We start from the raw sequence: 22,252 nt of genomic DNA, 5'->3' as shown, positions 1-22,252 counted from the left end.
TTCTGCTCCCCTGCTGCTCACCCCAACCAGCCCTCCAGCTCTGCACCCTTTGACCAGAACGCATGCCCCTCACCCACCGCCGGGCCCCACAGAGGTCCTGAGAGCAGAGCTAGCCCCAGCTCCCTGCTGGGACAGGCCTGGGCCCATGGGGGTGGCGGAGGCATGGGGAGGGGAGCTGACCAGACCCAGGTACTGAAGGAGCCAACGAGGCAGGCCTGAGCCCCCCACCTCAGCTCACACCCAGGCAGCCCTCAGAGCCTCTCCACGCATCCCCAACCAGGGCTTGGGCCCTGGGTCAATCCCAGCCCTGGCCGCTGGGGCAGCTGGGACCTCTCACTGTCTGCTGGGATGGGAAGTAAGGATGGTCATGGTGCCCCTCGAAGGGTCTGTTGGGAGGATTTTAATAAGGTAACACAAGGGTTCAGGGTGATGTCTGGCACAGAGCAAATGCGACCTGATCTCTGCTCCACCAGCCCCGGGGGTGGGGCCCTCCCCTCCCCCACATGCCTCCCACTTGCCCCAGGAACCCATTTCGCCCTCATCCACAGCCCAGACCTCTCTCCTAGACGCCGGACCTCCCAGGCCTCTCCACCCAGACTCCGTGTGTCCTTCCTCCCCAAGCCTGCCCATCCCACAGTGTCCCTCGCCCAGGAAATGGAATGACCTTCTGCTGGGTCACCCAGGCCAGAAAACGAGGGGCATCCTTGATGCCTCCCTCCCCGCCCCTTGCCTGCCCTCACTATCTGGTCCAACCGTTCAGACTGGGCCGCCTCCCCCAGTGGCTGCCCAGACCATTGCCGCTGTCACCAGCTCAGGGGTCACTGGGCTCTGGCGTCCAGAGACCTTCCGTCCCACCCAACCCCCACCCCCAGCCTTGGGCAAATCACTTCACTTCTCTGTGCCACAGCTTCCTGGACAATAAAACAGGGGTGACCATAATGTCCTCTTCATTAGCTTGTTTTGACGGTTTTAAGAGTAAAATTCTCAAAGAGCTTAAGCCCTTGATCAGCGTTGGTGTTAGCCCCCATGCCAGGGTGACCCCGCCCCTCCCCACCTGCTCCTGGCCTCGGGCTCGCCCCCGGTGTGTCCTGTGCACAAGGCAGAAAGCTACCAGCTATGGAGCGTGGGCCCCATGCGGGACACTGAGCAAAGCCCCGCCACGAGCCCCATCCCTTCACCATTTTGGCACCCCCAGGAGACCGGTGTCCTTACCCCCATTTCACAAATGAGGGAGCTGAAGCCCAAGGTCCTACAACTGGTATTAACCATGACCTTGAAGTACACTGTTGGTGTTCGTGTATTGATTCAAAACGTCTATTGAGCACCTACTGTATGTGAGGCACTGAGCTGGGTGCTGGGAAAACAGTAATAAACCAGACTGGCACAGACCCAGCCCATATGATCTTTCTAGAACACAAATCTGACCCCTTGAAAATCTTTCAGTGACCACCCTGCTGCCCTCAGGATCTAGTTCAGGTACCTTCTCGGGGCCTTTAGTCCTCAGGAGCCCCCCTGACTACCCTTGGCAGCCCACACAGTTCCTCCCCTGGTCACCTCTCCTACCTTTTTTGCCCCCACTCTGCTCTGGCACACGGGTATGGCCTGTTCCCCCCATCACACACCACTCATCTTCTTCTTATGCCAGCCCCCTTCCCACCTTCTGTCTCAATTTCTTTGCCTAGTTCACTTATCCTCATCTTTTCAGGTTCCATCCTTTGTCACCTGCTCCAGGAAGCCTTCCTTCCTCAACCTCCCAGCTAGCGTGAGCTCACGGGCGCCCTGTCTTACAGCACACTGGCTCTTGGCTGAGCTGTCTCTCCTCCTAGAGTGTGGCCCCTTGAGGGCAGGCCCAGGGATGCATTCAACTCTGAATAAATCTCCCTTCTCTCTCTGTTTCCCGAGCCCCCACCCACCCACCCAGCCACCCATCCATCCATCCATCCCCAATCTACCCATTTTACCTCTTCTCTCTTCTTCTGGCCCCAGCTTGATGGTTACAGGTGAGTGCCCCCTGCTGGCACGGTGCAGGTGGTCTGTTTCACGGCTCTGGAGACACAGGGACAGAGTGAGATGGCCGAATCGGTGGGTGTTGGAGGCACCTGAGCACAGCCTCCTCAGGGTCTGGCTCCTGTGATTGCAGACAAGTCCCCAGGCCTCTGCAAGGGTGGGCCGCAGCCCTGGGAAGGGACAGGCAGAGCTGGAGCCGGCTGGGTGATCACGCCAAGTCCTGGCAGTGTGTCTCCTCCGTGCCTGTTTCCTCATCTGAACACGGTTGCCATCAGCCTGTTGCTGCCTGCTGTGCAGGACCCTGTGAGGGGGACAGTGGACAGAGACCGAATTCCCTGACAGCAGACACTTCAACCTCTGACCGGCTTCCTGACACTCCCATCTTGGGCACCATCAACTCCATTTCCAAAAAAATTCCAGTAAATCTGATTTTAAGCTTCCATCTGTGTTTCCCGTGGGTCAGGGCACATTCTGAGGGCTCTTTCCTGGGGGGTTTTGGGGGGGGGAGCACATGGCTAGGTCCAGCGGCAGCACCTGCTCACTGTACCCCTGGTCAGAACAGACACTTACCCCCACGGAGCCTCAGTCTCCACCTGCCGAGGGCGGGGGTCACTCCCGCCTCAGGGACTGCTGTGCGGGTCCAGCAAGATGGTGGAAAGGGGGGGAAGGTGTCTTGTCTCCGTGCAAGGAGGCGGCCCAGGTGGGGGCGGCCGGTGGGAGGGTCCCCCTTCTCCCTAGAGAATAGAAGGTGCACCATGAGACCTCCTGTTGAGCCGCAGCCACCCCGCTATGGCTTCCCCAACCCCGCAAGCTCTCAGAAGCCAGGGGCCGCCCGGAATGGCCGCTCTCAAAATGGCCGCCGCAGCCACAAGGCCCCTTCTCTGCCTGGGCGCCTCGGGAGAGGGAGGGCACCGCGGCCAGACCACGGTCACTCCTCGCAGCCCAGGGGTGCAGTGTGGGGCGGGAGGCAGGGAGGAGGGAGTCGGGGTGGGTGGGGGGCCGGGGAAGAGCCAGAGAGAGGGGCAGGGAGAGGAACAAAAGGTCCCTTTGTGGAGTGGAGCAGGGAGAAGAGGGAGCGCATTACCCAATGCCCAGAAGCCATGTTGGTAACAAGAGAACCATTCTCTGCTTCCCTTGGAAAACAACTTGGAGCAGAGAGAGACAGGGAGAGATTTAACCCCATGGGCGCGGGGCACAGGGGCCTGAGGCCGCTGTGGGAGGTGGGGAGGGAGTGAGGGTATGCTAGGGGGACTTTCGGGCCCTGAGCGGGGCGATTTCCTGGCTCCCAGGCCTGGTCTGAGGTTCCCAGGTCCAGAGGCCCAATATGGCTGCTTGGCCAAGTCCCAGCAGCCTTCAGACCCGGGGACTGGAGCCATGGCTTCTGCTGCCTCAGTCTGGTCAGACCAGTGACCCGTGCTTGCTCCAACTCCAGAGCCTGGCCCACCCCAGCCTCGGGGAGGACTCCCCTGAATCCTTACATCTTATGGCTTCCCGTCCTCAGGCTGGCTGGACCAGGTTCCAGGGCCACCAGCCCCCACTTGACTCCTTCTGCGGACAGGAAGCACATTTCCTCCTGAGGACGTCCCTTTCTTGTCGCAGTGTGGCCTGTTCGAAAATTTTGTTCTCAAATTTAATTAAATCTCTCTCCTCTCTACCCAGCTTTCCCCCCTTCCCCCGCTCTCCACCCACCAACCCTGGTTCTCGGGCTCCTAGAGACCACATCTGGTCATACCGCAAATAAGGCAAAACGAAGCTACAGTACCCTGGGCCCCTCACCTATATCCACTTAATGACCATTGCTACCTTGGGGTCAGCGGGGCTCAAGTGAGCTGCTGTCTGCTCTGCTGATGCTACTTGTTCTAGAAGCACCTAACACAGGGCCACACCGGGGAGGCACTCCATGGATAAGCAGAAGAAAGGTTTTTCCCTCCCCCTCTTCCTCCTTCCTTCTACAAGTAAGAGTTGGCCACTAGTCATGTGCCCAGCACTGTTCCGCTCTGGTGTTTCAGCAGTGGACAAAACAGAGAAAATGTTCTTGTCAGGATGGACAATAAACCAGCAAATATACAAGCTAATGTCCGGTGGCCACAGGCTCTGTGATGGAAAACAAAGCAGGGTCGGGGAGGGACCAACAGGAAGGGTGTGCATCAGAAACAGTGATCAGGGGAAGCCCCTGGAAGGGTGCGCTCTTTGACAAAGGTCTGAATGAAGAGAAGAAGACTGTCTGGGGCAGAATGTTCCAGACAGTAGGAGCAGCACGTGCAAAGACCTTGAAAGGGAATGTGCCAGGGGGTCTAGGGGCAGCCAGGAGGCCAGAGTGGCAAAAACAGAGGGAGCAAGGGGGACACGGGGAGGCCACAGAACAGGGTTCAGAGCAGGGGGGTTGCTGGAGGAACCCAGGTCTGAGGGGCCTGCAGGAGCTTCGAGCCGGGAGTGGTGTGGTCTGAGTTCTATTTCAACAAGGACATCGTGGTTCCCATGCAAGGGATAAACTGTAGAAGGTCAAGGGTGAGGATTAGAGACCCACCAGCCCCCCACACCCTATGTGCTCCCATCCCCGGTGGCTACTCCCCCATGTCGCCCACCCCCTCATAAGTAGGGTCCAATCGTTCTTTGAATTAGCGATGACCCAGCACCAGCTACGGTAAGGATGGAAACAGGCAGTTTCCTAAAGAGAGCAAGGTTGCCCGCCCCCCTGCCGGGAGCAGTTCATAATCATGGGGTTCAGGGACCCTGACCCCCGCTCGAAGAACAGAGCCTCTTCTTTGGGGAGTTTTTACAGCCTAACAAAGAGCTCTCAGGACATTGCCCCCGCCCCGCCCCCAAGTCCCACGGTGCTGAGATGTTACAAATGGTCCAGCAAAGCAGGGGCTCGGTGGCCCACCTGCCAGCCCCCAGCTCAGGCCTGTCCCTGGCTTCCCAGGGCCTCAGCTTCCTCCATTGTATAAGCAGACACACCTTGCAGGTTCGATGTGAGCATAAAAAGGCAGCACTTCATTCTTGGGGGGCACGGGTGGCAGAGACTGAGCCTCCAAGAGGCGAGCGATGGCTCAGGGTCATCAGCTGGAAAGGGGCAGCGCCTCCCCACCCCTAGTGAGGGCTTTCCCTGCACCCTCTGTGTGCTCCCAGGGCAACTGCGGGCTCCTCAGCTCAGCTCAGGTCAAGGCCTGCAGCAGTGGGTGGGGTGGGGCAGTGGCTACAGAGAATGGTGACAGTGTCAGGGGACCCTCCAGTAGCAGACAGGCTGGCAGGGAGGGAAGGAAGGCTGCATGGCCCAGAGGGACAGAGACAGGACAGACTCTGGAGTTCCAGCTGAACAGAAAGGAAACATGCCCTTACTAGGCCCCAGCCTGGAGCTCTGTGCTGGGGGGCAGGTGACTGAGAGAGGCAGAGACGGAGATGGAGAGACAGAGAGAGAAAGTGCAGGTGAGTGCTGTGTTCCTGTCTGCTCTCCACCTTGCTGTGGGCCCTGGGCAGCCCCCCGGACCTCCCCGGCCTCTATATCAACTGTCGGATGGTCTTTTAGCCCTCCTGACTGCATAGGACGGTAGCAAGGGCTGGGCACAGAGATGCCTGTGAAGCTATCATGGAGACTGCTTCTGGGAGGGGTAGCAGGTCCTGGGCTCCTGCTAGGTTTCAGGCTGTGCACCGTTTACAAGATAATCCAACACAGTGGATTGTACAGTGGGCGGTGCTGACAAGAGAGGGAGGGAGATGGCCATGGCCGGGAAGTCTTCCTGGAGGAGTCAAGCTGTAGTAGTGCGTATTAGGGAGGTGGGAGGGCCTGGACACAGAAGGACCTGCACAAGTAAAGCCACAGAGAAGGGAGCCAGCTTGCAGAACAGGAAGTGACGTCAGCCCCTGGTGGAGAGGCAGGGTGGGGACACTGGGGTGGGATCCTGGAAAGCCCCTGTTCCCCCGGGGGCCAGAGCCCCAGGTTTCACCTTCCCCCACTCCCAGTCTCAGCTTAAAGCTCCTGCTTTCCACTTCCCTGGAGCTCTGTCCATGCATGTCCAGAGCCATGAGGGTGGCCTCTCTAGGAAGCCCTCCTTCACCCCAGGCCAGGTGGGGAAGCCCTCCCCTGGAAGCATTTCATTCAGTCCCAAGGGAAGGCACTATTATTATACCCATTTTACAGAGGATGAAATTGAGGCTCAGAGAAATGTCAGTTTCACCCAGGGTTGTAGAGCTGGTGTGAGGCTGGCTCATTTGAGAGCTTCCATTACCTCCCCGCCTCCCCCCAACCTTGTGCCAGGCCCCTGCCTCCTCAGATCTAGTGCTGGGAGGCTGCTGGCTCTGTACCCCTCAGCCCTGCTTCACTGCGGAGGAAGCTGAGTCCCAGAGAAGGGCCAGGACTCCGCTGAGCAGATGCCAAAGCCAGGAGTAGCTGCCCCTGCTCCTCCTGCCACCATCTGAGAAGGGCAGACAGGACCAGGACACACAGGTGACTGCAAACGGAGAGGCCAGGCCTCGGGCCCAGGGACCAGGGTGTGGGCACTTGTGGAAGGCAGGAAACTCAACCAGCAGGGACAGCGAGCCCAGCGTGGCCAGGCCTGGGGAAGTCGAGAGACGGATGGCCTGATGGCAAGGCAGCAGGCCTGAAACGCGGCTGGGAGGCAGCAGGAGGAAGGGGGCCTGGCTGTGGACAACAGACCGAGCTGAGAAGGGGCCACTGGACAGGCTGGAGGGGAACTGGGAGAGCAAAATCCCAGGGCTCAGGGCACCACCACCCCCCGGCCCTGCCCACGTTTGGCCCTAGGTACCTGCCCCTTGGGCTTGTGCTGGACGTGGGGGTCAGGTGACGGTCACGGGCCTCTCCCACCCCACAGTCAGAGGGGTTGGCCTCCAATGGAAAGAGCATTGAGACAGTGTGGGTCACGCGGGAAGTCACCCAGTATGGGCCCAGAGCCCTGGCCCACGTCACACACTCGTCCTGCCAGCGCAGGACGGAAGCCTCGAGGCCCTTCCATGTGGCACTGTCGTCAGTCAGAGGAGTCACATGGGGGGCGGGCGGTGGGGGCGCCCCCCCTCCCCGGCCTTCCTGCCTTCCTGAGGTCTCCCCGCCTCTGCCCCACCCCTCGGGATCCTGCCACAGCTCTTGAAAAACAACTGAGGGAATCAAGTGGAAACACAAATCCGCCAGCCAGTCCCTCCCGCTCCCCGCGGCGGACTCCCGCCCCAGGGCGCCCAGGCAGGGGGCACGCCAGCCCGGCAGGGTTTGCCTTGCTGAGGACCCATGGGTGCAATCCTCCCTCCCGGCCTCCCAGCTGCTGGGCCTGTCCCCCCGTCTGGGTCCCACGGAGCCAGCCCCTCCCCAGGAGGACAGGGGCCCTGGACCTTGAGCCCCTCTCTCCCTCCCTTCAACCCCTAGAGCTGGCATCCGGGGCCAGGGAAATGCCAGCCTCCTGTGGGCGAGGACTGCTGGTGAGCCCGGACAAGCCCCTTCCCCTCTCTGAGCCTCAGTGGCCTCATCTGTCAAAAAGGAGTGACAGACGAGCTGCCGGTGCCACCTCGCAGGGCTGGTAAAGCAGGACCAGGAACCGGGGAAGGCCAGCACTGAGCGAACCATAGAGTGCGGGGCCACAGACTATCACTTTGATTGTCACAGAGAGGACCCTGCCAGGGACGTCAGCTCTATGCAGGGGACTTGAATTACAGATGGCAGGAAAGGGTCGCTGAGGTTACAGCAAGAGCCCCTCCCCAGCCCACCCAGCCCTGCTCAGCCTCACCTCACCACCTCCCACCCTGCCAGCCTCACCCCTCCCAGCACGTGCCACACCTCCCCGGCCCTCTCACTGCTCCACGGACAGGCTGTCTCCCAGCCGGAATCTGAATTCTGAAGAACCAAGAAGCTTCCTGATTGAGGGTCGAGGCCCCTGATTCAGCACCCACAGCCCCTTGTACACCCCACAGTATGGGGCCTGTCGGGTGTGAGCTCCGTGTGGACAGGCTCTGTCTAATCACCCCAGAGTCCCTGCCTCACACGCGGCGCTGGGTCCCCTGACCAGAGGAGTGTATGAGCGCTTAGAGACAAGCCACAGCGACCCGGGGAGTGCACCCCCATACTCCTCTCAGGGCCCCCCTTCTGGCCGGTCTCTCCTGCGCACACCCAGGAGCTCATCCCCTGCCAGGGGACAGGTGTGCTTTTCCGGGGGCGGGGGGTACACAGGGGTGGCATTTCCAGAGCTCTGCTGGGGAGACGGCCGTGATGGGGAGAGAAAGGAAGTTGGCCGGTCAGAAAGTGGGCGCCATCATCCCAGCTGCAGACAGAGGGGACCAGAATACCAGAGGGGACAACGGATATGAGCAACATTTCGAAGGAAAAACTGTCGTGGCTAGTGATTAGCCGTGAGGGGACAGAGAGGCAGATGAGTCAAAAATGACTCTGAAGTTTCACGCCTGGGTCACTGGAGAACAGTGGAGCCATTGATGGAGCAGGGAAGCGGGGGGGCGGGGTGCTGGTCCAGGGGGCGGGATGGTGACTCGGGTTTGGGACAGGGGCTCACAGCCTTTGGGGGCTGGAAGAAGTAACCTCAGAGGTCATCCAGGTCACACACGAGGAAACCCAGTCTCTGTGGGGAGCAGCCACTGAGTCAGGACCCCGAGCGGGTCGGTGTCGGAGCCCAGGCCAGGGACCTGGCTGGGGTCGGAGCCAAGGCCAGGGACCTAAAAACAGGGCTAGGCTGGTGCCCGGGCTGGGCTCGGGTTGTGCCCTGGAGCCCCCCAGGCAACTCAGACCGAATCCCCACCTTTAGGGGTTCACTGTCCGGCGGGAGAGACAGACATGGCCACGATTACCACCTGATTGAAGGTGTGTCCACTAGGCAAGGTGGGGACTCAGAAGCCAAGCTTGCCTAGGAAGGGACATGGGGGAAGGGGCAGTAACTAAGGAGTGACGTGACACTCGGAGCCGTCCTACAGGCTACACAGTACCATTGTTCCCATTTTACAGATGAGCTGGAGAAAGACTAAGATTATCCATGGCCTCACGGGTCCTGGGCTCTTAGCCCCTGCTTCCTGGAAGAGGTGTGTTGAAGCTGAGGCCTGGGAGATGAGCAGGAATTTGCCAAGAGAAGGGGAGGGAGAGGGTGGCGCCGGGCAGAGGAACCAACTTGTATTAAGGCCCAGAAACCTGCTTTGCCCTGGCAGGCTTTGAGGCATTGGTGGTCTATAGCCCAGAGCCCATGTAGCTCTCAGTGGCCCCACCCTGTCCCCTGTCCCCTCACCTCGCAGGACCCCTCCTGCCCCAGCACCAGCTGGTGAGCTGATGGATCTTCAGATGAATGAGCTGGGGGTGGGTGGGGCTGGTCCCTACCCCCAGAGAGCGGTGACTCAAGCCCCCTGAGGCCTTCCCAGCTCTGTCCTCTGCCACCCACACTTCCCCTCTGCGTCATGATGTCAGCCCAGAGGAGTGAGGGGTGGGTTGGGGTCACCCAGCATGGGACTGGGTGAGCCAAGGCTCAAACCCACAGGGCCTGGGGGCTCAGTCAGAACCCCACTGAGCATGGACAAACCTCTCAGGTAGGACTCCATCCCTGAGCTCCCACATGAAGGTCACACCGGAAGTAAACCTGGAGAGAAGGGGGCTGAGCACTGGACATGACAGCTGATCATCCCGGGGCACATGGTGTGCAGGAGTCAGCTCATACCGGTATGGGAGAGCCAACTGTTAAATTTTCTGGAACATTCTAAGCCTGTTGATGTCAGCTGGGAAGCTTGAAATTGGCGCTGGTGGGAACGTTTACATGTGGAAATCCATCCTTAGAGGACCACCCTCTCCCCCAAAAGAGCTGGTTGTGAAGCATTTCCCAGCACACTGTGTCCAGCGGGGCCATCTCCCGGCTCCCTGGGAGGCTTCTGGGTTCTCTCAAGTTCCCAGCATGGTCTTAGGCTCTTGACGGAGTTGCTCGTGCTCACAATCAATTAGCATCTCCCGCTTTGCCTCCGATTAAAGCCCAGACTCCTCACTAGAGCCTTCCAGCTCCAGCAGTGGAAGATCTTTCCAGATGAATCTAGAACTGCTCCCTTCACGGCCCCTGTTCCAGCCACACAAAACAGAAGATAGTCATGGAATAAGCCTCTGTTTTCCGGCAAACATACCTCTGCTCGTGCTGTTCCCTTCTCCTGGAATGTCTTTCTTTCCTCTTTGCCTCTCGCAATCCTCCCCAGTGGGTAAGGTTTAGTCGTAACTGGTGCCCAGGCAATGTTCTCTGACTGAGTGGAAGGGGGACAAATCAAGGCCCTGCAACCAGGCTAAACCTGGGGCCCTGGGAAACCCTGAATCCATTCCCCCACCTCAGGACAGAAACACCCAAAACCCCCTGCTGTCCCAGCCTGCTTCAAGTCTCCAGAGAATGGGGTGCCCATGCAGGACGCACTGGTGGCCGCCTTCCGGGGAGGGGGGGACAGAAACTGACTCAAACCACCTGGCCACCTGGAAACTAATCCCTTCCTTCCCTGTTCGGTCTTTTGAACTCTTCATCCATCAAAGCCCAACCCCGATGCTACCTCTGCCAAGAAGTCTTGCCTAGATAAGGGTCCTCCGTTCCCCCTCACCAAGCTGCTTTGTACACCCTATGCTGGTCACACTCATGGCACTGGACGGTCCTTATCCGTCTGTGTGTCCACTGCCCCACCAGACCACAGCCCCCTGAGGCAAGATGGGCCCTTATATAAGGCTGAGTCCTCTGCCCGGTGCCCCATAGGCTTAGGAAATCCCTGTTGAATGGACTCAAATTGACTCCACTGTCTTGGGCAAGCCATACCTTGTCCCTGGGCCTCAGTTTCCCTCTGCATAAACTACACTCAAATTAGGTCATCTTCAAAGGCCTTTCACATTCTAGGATTCTATGAATAGGGGCCCTCCCTCTCCCTATCAGTCTCTAACCTTCAAATCTCCCTCCCTAACCTCCCAGCCTCCCTCAGCAGCCTTCACCCCCGCACATACACACCCAAGAGACCACACCGCTCACCCCTCAGATCCTCGAACAGATCTCTCAGACTACAGGTTCCTCTGCAAGGGCAGAGGCCGGGCCCACGCACCCCCAGCCCTGCCCCCAGGCACGCAGTCAGCCCCCATGACTGCCCATCAAGGACTGCGACGGAGCTCGCAGCCAAGGCCTGCAGAGCCTTTGGTGAGTCTCAGAGCCCCTGTTCAGACAGGCCCAGAGTCGCCTGCCCCTCGCAGTGGGGCTCCCCCTCAAGCCCCCAGGGCAAACAGCCACATCTCGCTTTCTGCCTGCGTTGCTCCAGCCTTCGGAGGATCTGTACGCTTGGAAGCGTGTGAGGGGTAGAGGGCTGCCCCTTCCTCTCAATCCCATTCCGAGAATTCTGGGTGACGATGCAGCCACTGTCCTCTCTCAAGTCTCAGCCTTTTTCCATCTCCTGATCACCCCGAGACAGACATGCCCCGGCCAACCCACACCTGGGCACACTCGGGCACGATGCGTGTGCGTGCAGAGGCATGCACATATACACGCGCACAGAGGGCTGCGAAGCCCGTGTCAGTCGCCCTGTGCTGACCTATGGAGGCCTAGGAGGTGTTGCTCATGCCCTCGGGTGTGTTGACTTCGAGGAAACCAAGTGAGATTGCTGGAAGGGGCTCTGAAGCCCTCGCTGGTCCTGAACTCCAAGGACCAAAGGTCACGCCTGCCCCTGTGGCAGCGGGACAGCAGCAGTCCTGGCCTCCTGCCCTGGCTGGCCTTGCCTCACACAGCTCCACCGTGGGGTGACACGCTGCCATTCAACCTCAGTGTCTCGTGCTCTCTCAGGAGCATGCGGGGCAGAGGCAGTGCCCAGGGATGGAAGGAGAGGCCAGCGTCTGCCAGTCTACCCCAGGGAGCAGGGGCTCTTGTGGGATCCAGATACAATGGTTTAGAGCAAGGACTCTCACGCCTCCTCCCCTGTGAGCCAGACAGTCTTTAGCAAAGTCTCAAGCCCTCTGGATCTGTTTCCCCACCTGTAGAGCAGTGGTAGGTAACAGCGCCCGCCTTCCTCAGGGGTTATGACTGGGTGAGTGAGCCGATGTCACCCGCAGGGTCTGGCGCCGTAAGTGCTCAGCAAACAGCGGCCGCTGCTGTTCTGAGTATAGACGAGGGCTGTCCAGCCCTGCACGCTCGTTTCCTGAGCACAGGGGGCTGTGCTCTCCCCCTGTCCTGCCTGCTGGGAAGACACCCAAGGCCCCTGCCCTGAGGGAGCCCACGAACATGGGGGGAAAGTGCAGACAGGGGGAAATCAGGGCCCTGTGTAGGTGTGTGGATGTGTGAGCGCCCACGGGGCTCTCTGGATGTGTTGGGGGAGACAGACAGGACTGCTGAGGGGCCCAGGCCCGACGGAGGAGGATGGGGAGCTGGATAAGGCCCCAGAAGAGGAGAGGTGTGGCCTCCAAACGGCCAAGAGTGAGAGCAGAGCGTTCCAGGGGAAGGAACGGCCTGAGCAAGGGACGATGGTGAACCATGACCTGGGAGGGCGTGATGCTGAACCCGCAGGGTTCAGGACCTTCACCGCTAGCAAGGGGAGCTGCTACCGAGCTCCAGTGGCCCTCGTTATGCAGCAGGCAGCATGAAGCACCTGCTTCCCGCACCTCTGCACCCACAGTCCTGTCCCCGTGCAACGGCTCCCCAGGTGCCACCGCCCCTTGGAAATACGGAACCCCAGGTGCTTTGCTGGAATCATTAGCGCCTCGCTGTTCCTCCGGGATGCAGGTGCCCTGAGACCCGCACACGGTGGGAGCACAGCAGAGACTAGCTGAAGGAAGGAACAGACAAATGAACTTAGGAATGAGTGGATGGAGTGACTGCCACATCCCCCCCCCACGACACTGGTGATTCACCTGATGACTGACACCATCCCACACCCGGTGACTGTCCCCCACAACCCGCAGGAGCTCTGGCACGCACCCAGCCAGGCCCTGGCTGCCCTGGTGAGCCACGTAGAGAGCCGCTCTCCCAGGGCATGCCCCCTCCCCATCCATCCATCCATCCATCCCCCCACCCACGCAGGCTTTCCCTCTTGCCTGGGGCAGCTGGTGGGAGGGTGGGGGCTGGGGTGGGGCAGGACCAGAGGGGCCTCAGAGGCAGCAGGGCAGGGGGCTGGGGGAGGCTGGGAAAGTCCAGGCTGTCTCTCCTGGGGGGGCGGTGGGCGGCGTGGTGGGGCGCTCACAGGGATGAGGGAGGGAGGAGGGTCGCCGGCCCGGTACAGCTGCGGTCCCCTCCCCAGCAGCCTGCCCGGGTGCAGAAAGGCCTCTTTGTTCTCCGCCTTTAAAGGGTAAGAGAAACACTTATGCATGGCAAATTAGCCCAAAAATGTATTTCTCTAAAACACCCAATTGTCTCACCAGGCCTGCAGCTGCAGGGAAGTTCCAGGGAGTCAGGGGAGGGGGAGGCTTTGGGGTGACCCTGGGGGACAGGGAGAGGCGGCGGGGAAAGAGGGGCCATCTCTCCTTCCCGCCTCTGCTCTCAGAATTTCACAGGTGCAGGAGGGCACAGCTGGGGAGGGCCCTGGGCTCGGGGAGACAAGCCCTGGTGTTACAGACAGGGAAACTGAGGCCCGGGGAGGTGGCAGGATGATGGCAGAGTGGGTGCTGGCTGGCCCCAGAGAAAGGGTCAGCCCAGCTCTCTCGGCTTGGGGCACCTGCACCCCACCTTGTCCTTGCTGAAGGGGAAGGGGCTCTGGCGCCCCAAGGTCATCTAAGCCAGCTGCCCTGGGCATAAAGGAGAGAGAAGGAAGTGGGGTGGCCCACTGAGAGCTTCAGTGCCCGGGAGGATGGACAAGGGCACCGACTAAACCCCACTTCCTCCCCAGCTTGGTACCTCTGAAGGCCAACATGCCTGGGGTGCTACAGGGGGATGCGGGCAGAGGCCCCCGAAGGATTCCTCCACGAAAGCCTTCTCCCAGGAGCAGCGGGAGGTCCCCTTCGTGGGGAACTGAACCAAACACGCGTGCGTAGCGCTTCCTTTCTGGGAGCAGCCTCCGGAGCATCTCTGGGCTCCCAAAGGTGAATCAGAGACAGCCCTGCCCCACAGGGCTCCTATCCCACAGGGAAGACAGAAGAGTAAATAACAATTATCATGACAAGAGTGACGTCAACATGGAGGACAGAGGATGGGTAGGGGGCTCCCAAGAAGAGCCCCCAAACTAGGCCCTGAAAGGGAGGGGGAGCATTCCAGGCAGCGGAACAGCATAAGAGGCTTCTGAGACCACCCCTCGACATCAGGATTCAGAGTCACTGGTTTACAAGAATTCACTGAGCATCTCCAGAATTCCAGCTCACGGAGGAGAAACAGAAGGAGCAGATATGGTCCTGGCCCTGGGGTGGGGGGGTCTTGCCAACTTGACTCGGGGAGTTTATAACACAGAAAAAACACTGAGCTGCCACGAAAAGAGCCCCAGAGGCTCCTGTGGGACCACCCGCTCCTGAGGCTCAGTGTGTGCATCCGTACAATGGTGCGATGCTCTCCACCCCGGAAGGCTGTCACGAGGAGTGGAAAGAGCCAACACCCACTGTCTGACGCCTTGGAGATTCTCAGTGAAAGTTGGTTCTGGTCCGCAGAGAAGTCTGGCGATGACGCAGACGGGAGAGCAGGGGAGAAGGGAGGCTACACAGTGGTGTGAGCTGTGATTGCACACATAGGTGTGTGTGTGAGTGTGGGCGTTGTGAATGTGCGCATGCGTGAGGGCGTGTGTGTGAGCGCGCGTGTGGGGGGTGCTGTGAATGAGTGTGTGCGTGCATGAGAATGGGTGTGTTGTGAATGTGTGCAAGTACCTGTGCACATGCACGTGTGTGCGAACACACGAGCGTGGGAACAGGTGTGCGTGCATGTGTGTCTGCAGTGAAGGGATCACTTATGGAATCTTTTTTTTGGGAAAGGGGATTGAGCTAAACCTCAAAATGTCCAATGCATGAAGAGTTCAAGCACCCCGGAGAACGTGCTCACGTGTGGCCGGAGGGACCGGGAAGAGACTGGGGACCTCCAAGGGACCAGGAGACCCCGAGAAGAGACAAATGTGCTGTGGGGTGGAGGCCTCCGCTCGGGCTGGTCCAAGGAGGCACCTGCAGCGGAACCAGACCCCGGGGAGAAGTCCTACCTAGTGCTCCTCCCACACTTGTCAGAGGGTCTTGGAGTCCTCCTCTTCCCTCCAGGAGAAACCCACATTCTTCAGTGAGGTCAGCCATGCCCTCCAGGGGCTGGTCCTTGCCCCGCTCTCCCTGCTTCTCTCCCACAGCCCCTCTCCTCCATGCCCGCTCCTCAGCCAGACCAAATCACCTGCTCAGCTGCACCACCCCTCCACCACCCTTCATGCTTTGCCCTCCACGACAAGTCTGTCTGGGGAACTCTGAGACAGCCACCAAGTCGTCCCCCGTCTGTCCCTTCCTGCAGCCTCCTCTCCCCGCAGCCCCATAACGTCTTGCGCTCTCACATACGATTCTGACAGTCCTCGTGACCTGCGGACGTTTACAAAACCGGGATCAACTAGACGCCAAGCCATGGGAGAAGTTGTCAAAAACTTCTGTCTATAAAAGTCACCAGGAATGGAAAGCAGGGCCTGGAAGAGATCATTGTACACCTGTGCTCATAGCAGTATCGCTGCCCACAGCTAACAGGTGACAAGGACCCAAGTGCCCACTGACAGGTGAACGGATAAACCAAATGCGGTACATACCGACAGTGGGATATCACTCAGCCATAAAATGGAAAGGAATTCGGACGCCTGTCACACCACGGACGAACCCCAGGGACCTGACGCTCAGCAAAGGGAGCCAGACACAAAAACACAGACTCTGTGCGACTCCACTGAGATGCAGTGTCCAGAGGGGTTCAACTCAGAGAGACGAAAAAGGGCAGTAGTTGCCAGGGGCTGCAGTGGGGGGCAGAACAGGCAGTTTCAGTCCGGGAAGATGAGAAAGTTCTAGAGTCAGACGGCGATGCTGGTTGTACAACACCGTGGACGTGCTTGACGCCGCTGAACGGCGCACTTGAAAGTGGTCAAAATGGTAAATGTCGTGTTGTGTTGATTTTACTGTTGGGGGGAGAAAAGCACCAGGCAGAGTTTTTTGAGGAAGATCTCATTAGATTTTAAGAACGTTTGGTCTTTTGCGGACCCGGTTGTGAGTAAGAGAAACAGCCGCACGGACATCACCGACTTCCTTCAGGCAGATGTCAACCTCTCCTTTGTGTCCAGCCCCAGAGCTGGGGTGAGCTGGACAGAGGCAAATGGTGTTTCTCTGACTAGGTTCCCCCAGGGTCCTCCTGCCCTCCAGGGGAACCTGTCAGCACCTCCAGCCTCAGACCAAGAATGTTCTGGAAGGGTGGGGCATCGGGGGAGAAACACAGAAGGACCCAGCGAGGTGCGAAAAGAAAATGTCAGCATTGCTTTCCATGTTTATTCTTAACCTCATGATTTTGAAACTTCTACTTAACTTATATTTAATATCGTAGTACTTGTATGTAACTTGTAAACAAACATATGCCTCGAGGTCTGATTTAAGAACTAACTAGACTCTGAGAAATCTTTTTTATATCTTTCACCATCCAAAACTCAGGAACCACACATATTTCACTGATGGCCTCAGGAGCCGAACCCTGGCATCTGATTCTTGCCATCCAGATTCAGAACCCAAACGAACTCTGATGTGAAGAGTATCTCTGTGTAGTTTGGGACTTTTGTGCCCATGTGTCTGAGTTAGCTGCTTAGACCACGAGAGGAGTAAAGTCTTATGACCCCATTTAACAGATGGGACAAGTGAGGCAATCGTGTGCACGTGGCTCCAGGAGACAGCAGCCAGCACCCTGCTTTTATAGGGGATAAAACAAGGCTCAGAGGGGTCCGTGAGCTTCTCCAGGTTACGGGGCTAGAAAGCATCAGAGCCAAGACTCCCCACCCCTGGTCTAACCCCACAACTGTGCTGTTTCTACTGGAGAGCCTCTTGCCAAACCATGAGGAAGAGCTTGGCAAAGGTGGCCCCACAGCCAAGTTCCCTCTTTGTCAGCAAGTTCGGGGCCACCCCCACGACACACACACACTGCACCTAGTCCATTCCTCCTATCTACAGACCTAGTTCAAGGTCCCTTTCTGCAGCCAGGGGTCCCCTAGCCTGGCCTCCCCCTGGGTGACAGAGGGTTCCCTGAGGTCACTCCTCTGTGGCCTGGTACACAGTGGGGCTCAGTGCACAGTCGCGAGCGCAGGGCAGGCCCGGACACACCCCAAGGAGCCCTCACTTGGCTGCACGTGCCAGTGTGGGACTCGGGCCCCTTCCGGCCCTGACACCCTACAATGACCCTGACTCCCGGGTTTGTGACTATGCAGCCAATGTGCGGACCAGAAAGAATGCCCAGGGGTGGGGGGTGCTGAGAGGAAGAGAACACAGAGCGACACAGAGGATGGGGGTAGAGACTTCCAAGGGGCGTCCGTCCCCTCTTTAGCCGGGGCAAGGGGCCTGCAGGGAGGGGGTAGCAGGAATCCTGTAGATCTGGCCCCAACCTTCTTAAAAGGCCGCTGGAGACCAAGGTGACTGCCCCCCACCTCCCACAAGAGGGGTGCCACTTCCTCCCTGACAGTGGCCTGACTTTAGCTGGAGTCTCCGCTCTTTGCCCACCATGGTCCTCCCCTGGGCTCCCTCTCTGCTTGCCTGGGGCTGCTCTCCTTCCCGGGGCAGGTTCCCACAGGGAGTGTCAGTATTAGCTGTGTTTGAACCATCTGGGAGGGAAGGTGTGTGGTTATGACCCTGGCCGGAGCCGAGAGTCTCCCTGCCCCGTCGCCTCCTGAACAAGTCCCTGGTGAGGAACAGTTCCAGAAGGGGCTGGCTTTGCGTGCCTCCTGCTGGGTCCCAGGCTCTCAGCTGATGGCTGATCCAGGGCTCGGATGCCAGTCATGTGGGATGGCCAGGACCCTCACGGGATGCAGAGGCTGGGGGCTGAAGAAGGGCGCCAGCACCTCGGGGGATGGAGGGATGGAGAGATGAAACCTGGCATCAGCCTGCCCCCATCCTGGCCCTGCCCCCAGCCAAACACGTGCCCTTGAATTCACGTGCAATCACCAGCTCACCCCCAGACGTAAGTCCTTCCATACAGCCACGCCCACAGTCACCTTCCCAGCACGCATGGCACCTGTCACCCTACAAAGCATGTCTGCACGGGAGGAAGGGCCAGACGCCCCCAAGATCGCTCTTACTCTCCTGTTCTACCCTTCTCCTCATCCCACCCCCAGAAGTCTGTTGGCAATCCCCCGACCAGTGGCCTGGTTCTCACGCCCCCTGGAAAGTCAGGATTTCACCTTCCCAGGCCAGCCTGGTCCCCCAGAGGCCAACCTGTCCCCTGTGGCCAACCTCCAGTCCCTCTCACACACAGCACTCCCTGGCCGCCTCTGTGGGCTAGCTAGAGAGAGGACCCCCTCCTCTTCATCCTCTCCCTGCTATGCTCTCCTGGCACACGCCGATGTTGCCAGGTCCACGGCAGACTTCCAGAGACTGGAGTCAGCCAGGAAAACCTCGATGGACTGAGCTACTAGGGAGCAAGAAGCAAAAACCAGCCCAGGTCAATGAACAGTCTAAGACAGAGTCTCAAACCGAGTCCTGACCCACATCACTGTTGAGCCTCGACTCCAGCCCAGCCGCAGAGGGAGCCTCGACCCTAGCTGCACATTGTCCATCAAACCTGGGTAATAGCCCAGACCTTAGACCCCAGCCTGGGCCTAAGGCCTGTCCCTGACCCTGACCCCAGCCAGCAGCCTGATCCTAAACCCAAAATGATCTTGGCCACAGATTGGACCCTGATCTTGACCCCAAAAATACACACCCTGGTTGTAGCCTGAGCCCTGACCCCAGACTGAGCCATTACCCTAATTCCAGAATAAACAATCTCTGACACTGTCTATAAACTGAGCCCTGTTCCAAACCTAGATAACCCTAATCCTGATCCCAGACTGAATATTTATCCTGGCCCGAGTTTGACCCTTGATCTTGACCCCTGATCTTGACCCCAAACTAAGCCCTTACCCTCTTCCTGAATAAACTTCTAACATGGCTATAGCTTGAGCCCAGACACTGGCCCCAGTCTGAGCCCTGGTCTTGCCCCCAGACTGAGTGTCCTGTTCCCAGCCCGAGCCCGAGCCCTAAGCCAATCTCAAAACACTCTGCCTTTATTCACATGAGGAATGGTTCTCACTCCTTTCTAAAGCACAGAAAGCCCTAGCTGAAGTCTGAGAAGATCTGGAGAACTTTCCACACAATCCACATGATGGCCTTTGCTACGTGGCAGGAAGGGACCTATCATTCCCTTTTTATAGGTGAGGAAACTGGTTCCCAGGGAGGCTTCCCTTGTTCCATGGGGTTCCAACGACTAGCGCTGGGACCAAAGTCTAGAAGCTACAGGGAGGCAGATTTTAGGAAGAACTTCCCCAAAGTCAGGGCTGGGCAAGGACAGAAGGAGCCACGTGTGGAGTGTGCCCGTGGCGGGGGGGGGGGGGGGGGGGAGGTGACTCTCTGCCTGGTGCCACAGGGAGGCCTACAGTAAGTGGCAGGGAGAGGCCCACGAGCTCGGAGGACTCTGCCCGCCCCGAGATGTCCAGGGCGCACCATGCCTCCTTCAGGTCCCTGCGCTCTCCCCACTCAACCCAGCAGCCACTGGAAGGGCCCCAGAGTCCTGCCACCTGGCAAGGGAGAGACCCGCCCCGGCCAGGTGGGACCGGAGCTCCAATCCTCCCTGGCTCAGTGCTCTCACTGCACCCCCCTCGCTGTCCAGACTAGACCCAAATGGGAGAGGAGACCGGCCTTGCCGAGCTGGTCCTGGGCACTGTCTTTCTGGGAGCAGTGCTGGGCCCTGCGTCTGGTGTGAGTGCGTCTCCACTCTGCCCCAGGCTCAGAAGTATAGACCCAGAACTGGGGAGGACATGCCACCATCGCCAAAATGCCAGCAGAGCCTTTCTCCCCCAATACCCCCATTTGGCAGACCTTGGACACCAAGACCCAGAGAGGCTAAGCGGCCTGCCTTGGGTGGCACAGCCAGGCAGGGGCACATAGGGAGGAGGGCCCCAGATCCCGGCACCTGTCCCACTCTGGCACAGCCCGCAGATGCCCAAGGAGGGCTGGAGGGTGGTGGGGGGACCTGGTGCCAGGCAGCAGAGGCTGGGGGGGGGGGGCGGTGCTGATGGCCCCTCACGCGGCCGCCCCCTCCCCCCCACCGCCTGCACCCCGGCCTGGCTCCCAGCACCCAACTGACTCCCCAGCTGCCGGCACATCCGCCCAGGCCCAGACATCAATCCACACCAGGGCCCTCTCCCTCTTTCTTTTCTGCCCTCCTCTTCCCTCCCCAACTCACGTCTTTTTTTTCTCCTCTCTCTCTTCCAACATGTCATTACAGTAGAAACAAAAAGCGCGGGAACAATGCGGGCATTGACGGCGGCCCCCTCCCGGCCCCCTCCCCCCGCGGTGCGTGCCAGCACTCTTTCCACCCGCCCAGGGCTGGAACCGCGGCCAAAGGAGCCCAGCTAATAAACAAGAGGAACCAGATAAACCAGGAACACAATAGAGGGATTTGTTGCACTTAGAATGGTGGGAACAATGTCAACGTCGCGCGCAGCTGCTTCGAAGCCCCCGCCCCACCAAGTCCTGCCAAGCAGCCCCCTCGCCCCCAGCCCCTCTGATTTATGAAAGGTCAGAGGGCATCATGGCTAAAGGGCCCCTGCCTCGCATCCCTCATCCCTTGTTAACCCTTCGGACACAATGGTCCCTTCTCTGGGAGGTGGCGGCGGGGGCGGGTGTCGCGCACAGCACTTCCTGGAGCGACCTGGGGCCGGCTGGTGGCGGCGCGGAGGGAGGAGCCGCGGAGGGAGGAGCCACGGAGGGACGAGCGGGCTCCGGGATGCCTTCAGGCCCGGGGCTTCGTCCGAGGGCAGGTCTCATGGCAGGAGGCCTTCTTGGCGACCCCCAAGGGTGTGGCCAGCGCCCACAATTACGTCTACAATCTGGAACCAGGCTGTGGCCCGATGCTCCCGTGGCCGCTGAGTCCCTCGCTAGATGCTGGGCTGAGGGGATGAGGGAGACATGGTCCCTAATTTGGGAGAGCATGGGGGATGGGATGGGGGAGCCCAGGCAGTGGGCCTGATGCCGCTGGTGCTGGGCAGGTGGTGGGAAGGGTGGTGGGGACAGTTCTGGGGGCAGGTAGCACAAGCAGAAAAACAGGACAGACCCTTCTGGCAGAGGTGGGGATCAGACCCCCTCCCCCATCTCACCACGAAGTCTTCATCACTAAAATGAGAATAATGGTGATGCCTACCTCACAGGTACTCAGGAAGACAAGATGCGACAAATAAGGTACTTAGAACAGAGCCTGGCACACGGTTTTGTTGAGTTTGAGAGCTATGGCCGATTTTATTATTATGGTGGTGGTGGTGATCGAGGTGGCGATCATCGTGGTGCTGGAGCTTCAGGCCTACCTGGGGTCTCCCCTCTGATCACACAGCATTTCCAGAGCCAGGATTCCAACCCGGGCTCCATACTCCAAATCCAGGACTCTTTCTTGCCTACTCAACTGCTCTGGGATAGACACCAGAAACTAGGAATCTAGCTCTGAGCAACAGAGAAGTGCTAACCCCTCTTTTGTGGGGCTGGTCCGCAAATCGCCATTAGACTGTCTCCCTTCCTCAAAAAAGAAAATCACATGAAATCCTGAGTCTTTTCATGTTTAAGCCCAACTGGAAGAAGGAAGATGCAGAGCAAAGTTTCCTTGTCCCCCCTGCCCCTCTACTGAGCAAGGGCCTCCAGACAACATTCTGACTCCCACCACCTGCAGACCATCCCCACTGTCCCTCCTGAAGCCCCAGGCCCCTTTTGTGACCACCAACTCTCTCTCCAGCTAAGGAAAGTCAGCATTCACGATAATCACTAAACTCCAATCCCTTTAGAAAGTCCTATTAACTTTATTTTTAAAACACATCCAGAATGTCCCATCTCACTTTTTCTCTACTTTGTACTGGAAATCCTTGCCAGTGCAATAAGGCAAGAAAACGAAATAAAAGCCATAAAGATTGGAAAGGAAGAAGCAACCCTATCTTTATAGCACAGGCAACATAGTCATCTATATAGAAAATCATCCTTAATCTACAAAATATATATATATATATATATATGATGAAAAATAAGTGAGTTTAGCAAGGTTGCAAGATACACTTAAAAAATGAATAAATACATGGGGCGCCTGGGTGGCTCAGTGGGTTAAAACCTCTGCCTTCAGCTCAGGTCATGATCCCA

The 22,252-nt window shown here is 58.7% G+C and overlaps 1 protein-coding gene across 1 annotated transcript; it reads right to left on the bottom strand.

Annotated features, from left to right (window-relative positions):
* Positions 1 to 877: 877 nt before the first annotated feature.
* Positions 878 to 21,413, bottom strand: LOC125107008 (uncharacterized). The gene is made up of 5 exons (XM_047741561.1): positions 21,342 to 21,413; positions 20,322 to 20,490; positions 3,486 to 3,612; positions 1,962 to 2,308; positions 878 to 1,836 (listed from the first exon to the last, which is right to left on the bottom strand). The coding sequence occupies exons 1-5, from the start codon at positions 21,411 to 21,413 to the stop codon at positions 1,823 to 1,825; spliced, it is 729 nt and encodes a 242-aa protein (XP_047597517.1). The 3' UTR covers positions 878 to 1,822.
* Between the last annotated feature and the right edge of the window lie 839 nt (positions 21,414 to 22,252).

Source organism: Lutra lutra, chromosome 8, assembly GCF_902655055.1.
Source record: "Lutra lutra chromosome 8, mLutLut1.2, whole genome shotgun sequence".
Classification (NCBI taxonomy): Eukaryota; Metazoa; Chordata; class Mammalia; order Carnivora; family Mustelidae; genus Lutra; species Lutra lutra.
The sequence above is the reverse complement of the archived record's forward strand: the minus strand, read 5'-3'. Positions and strand labels throughout refer to the sequence as shown.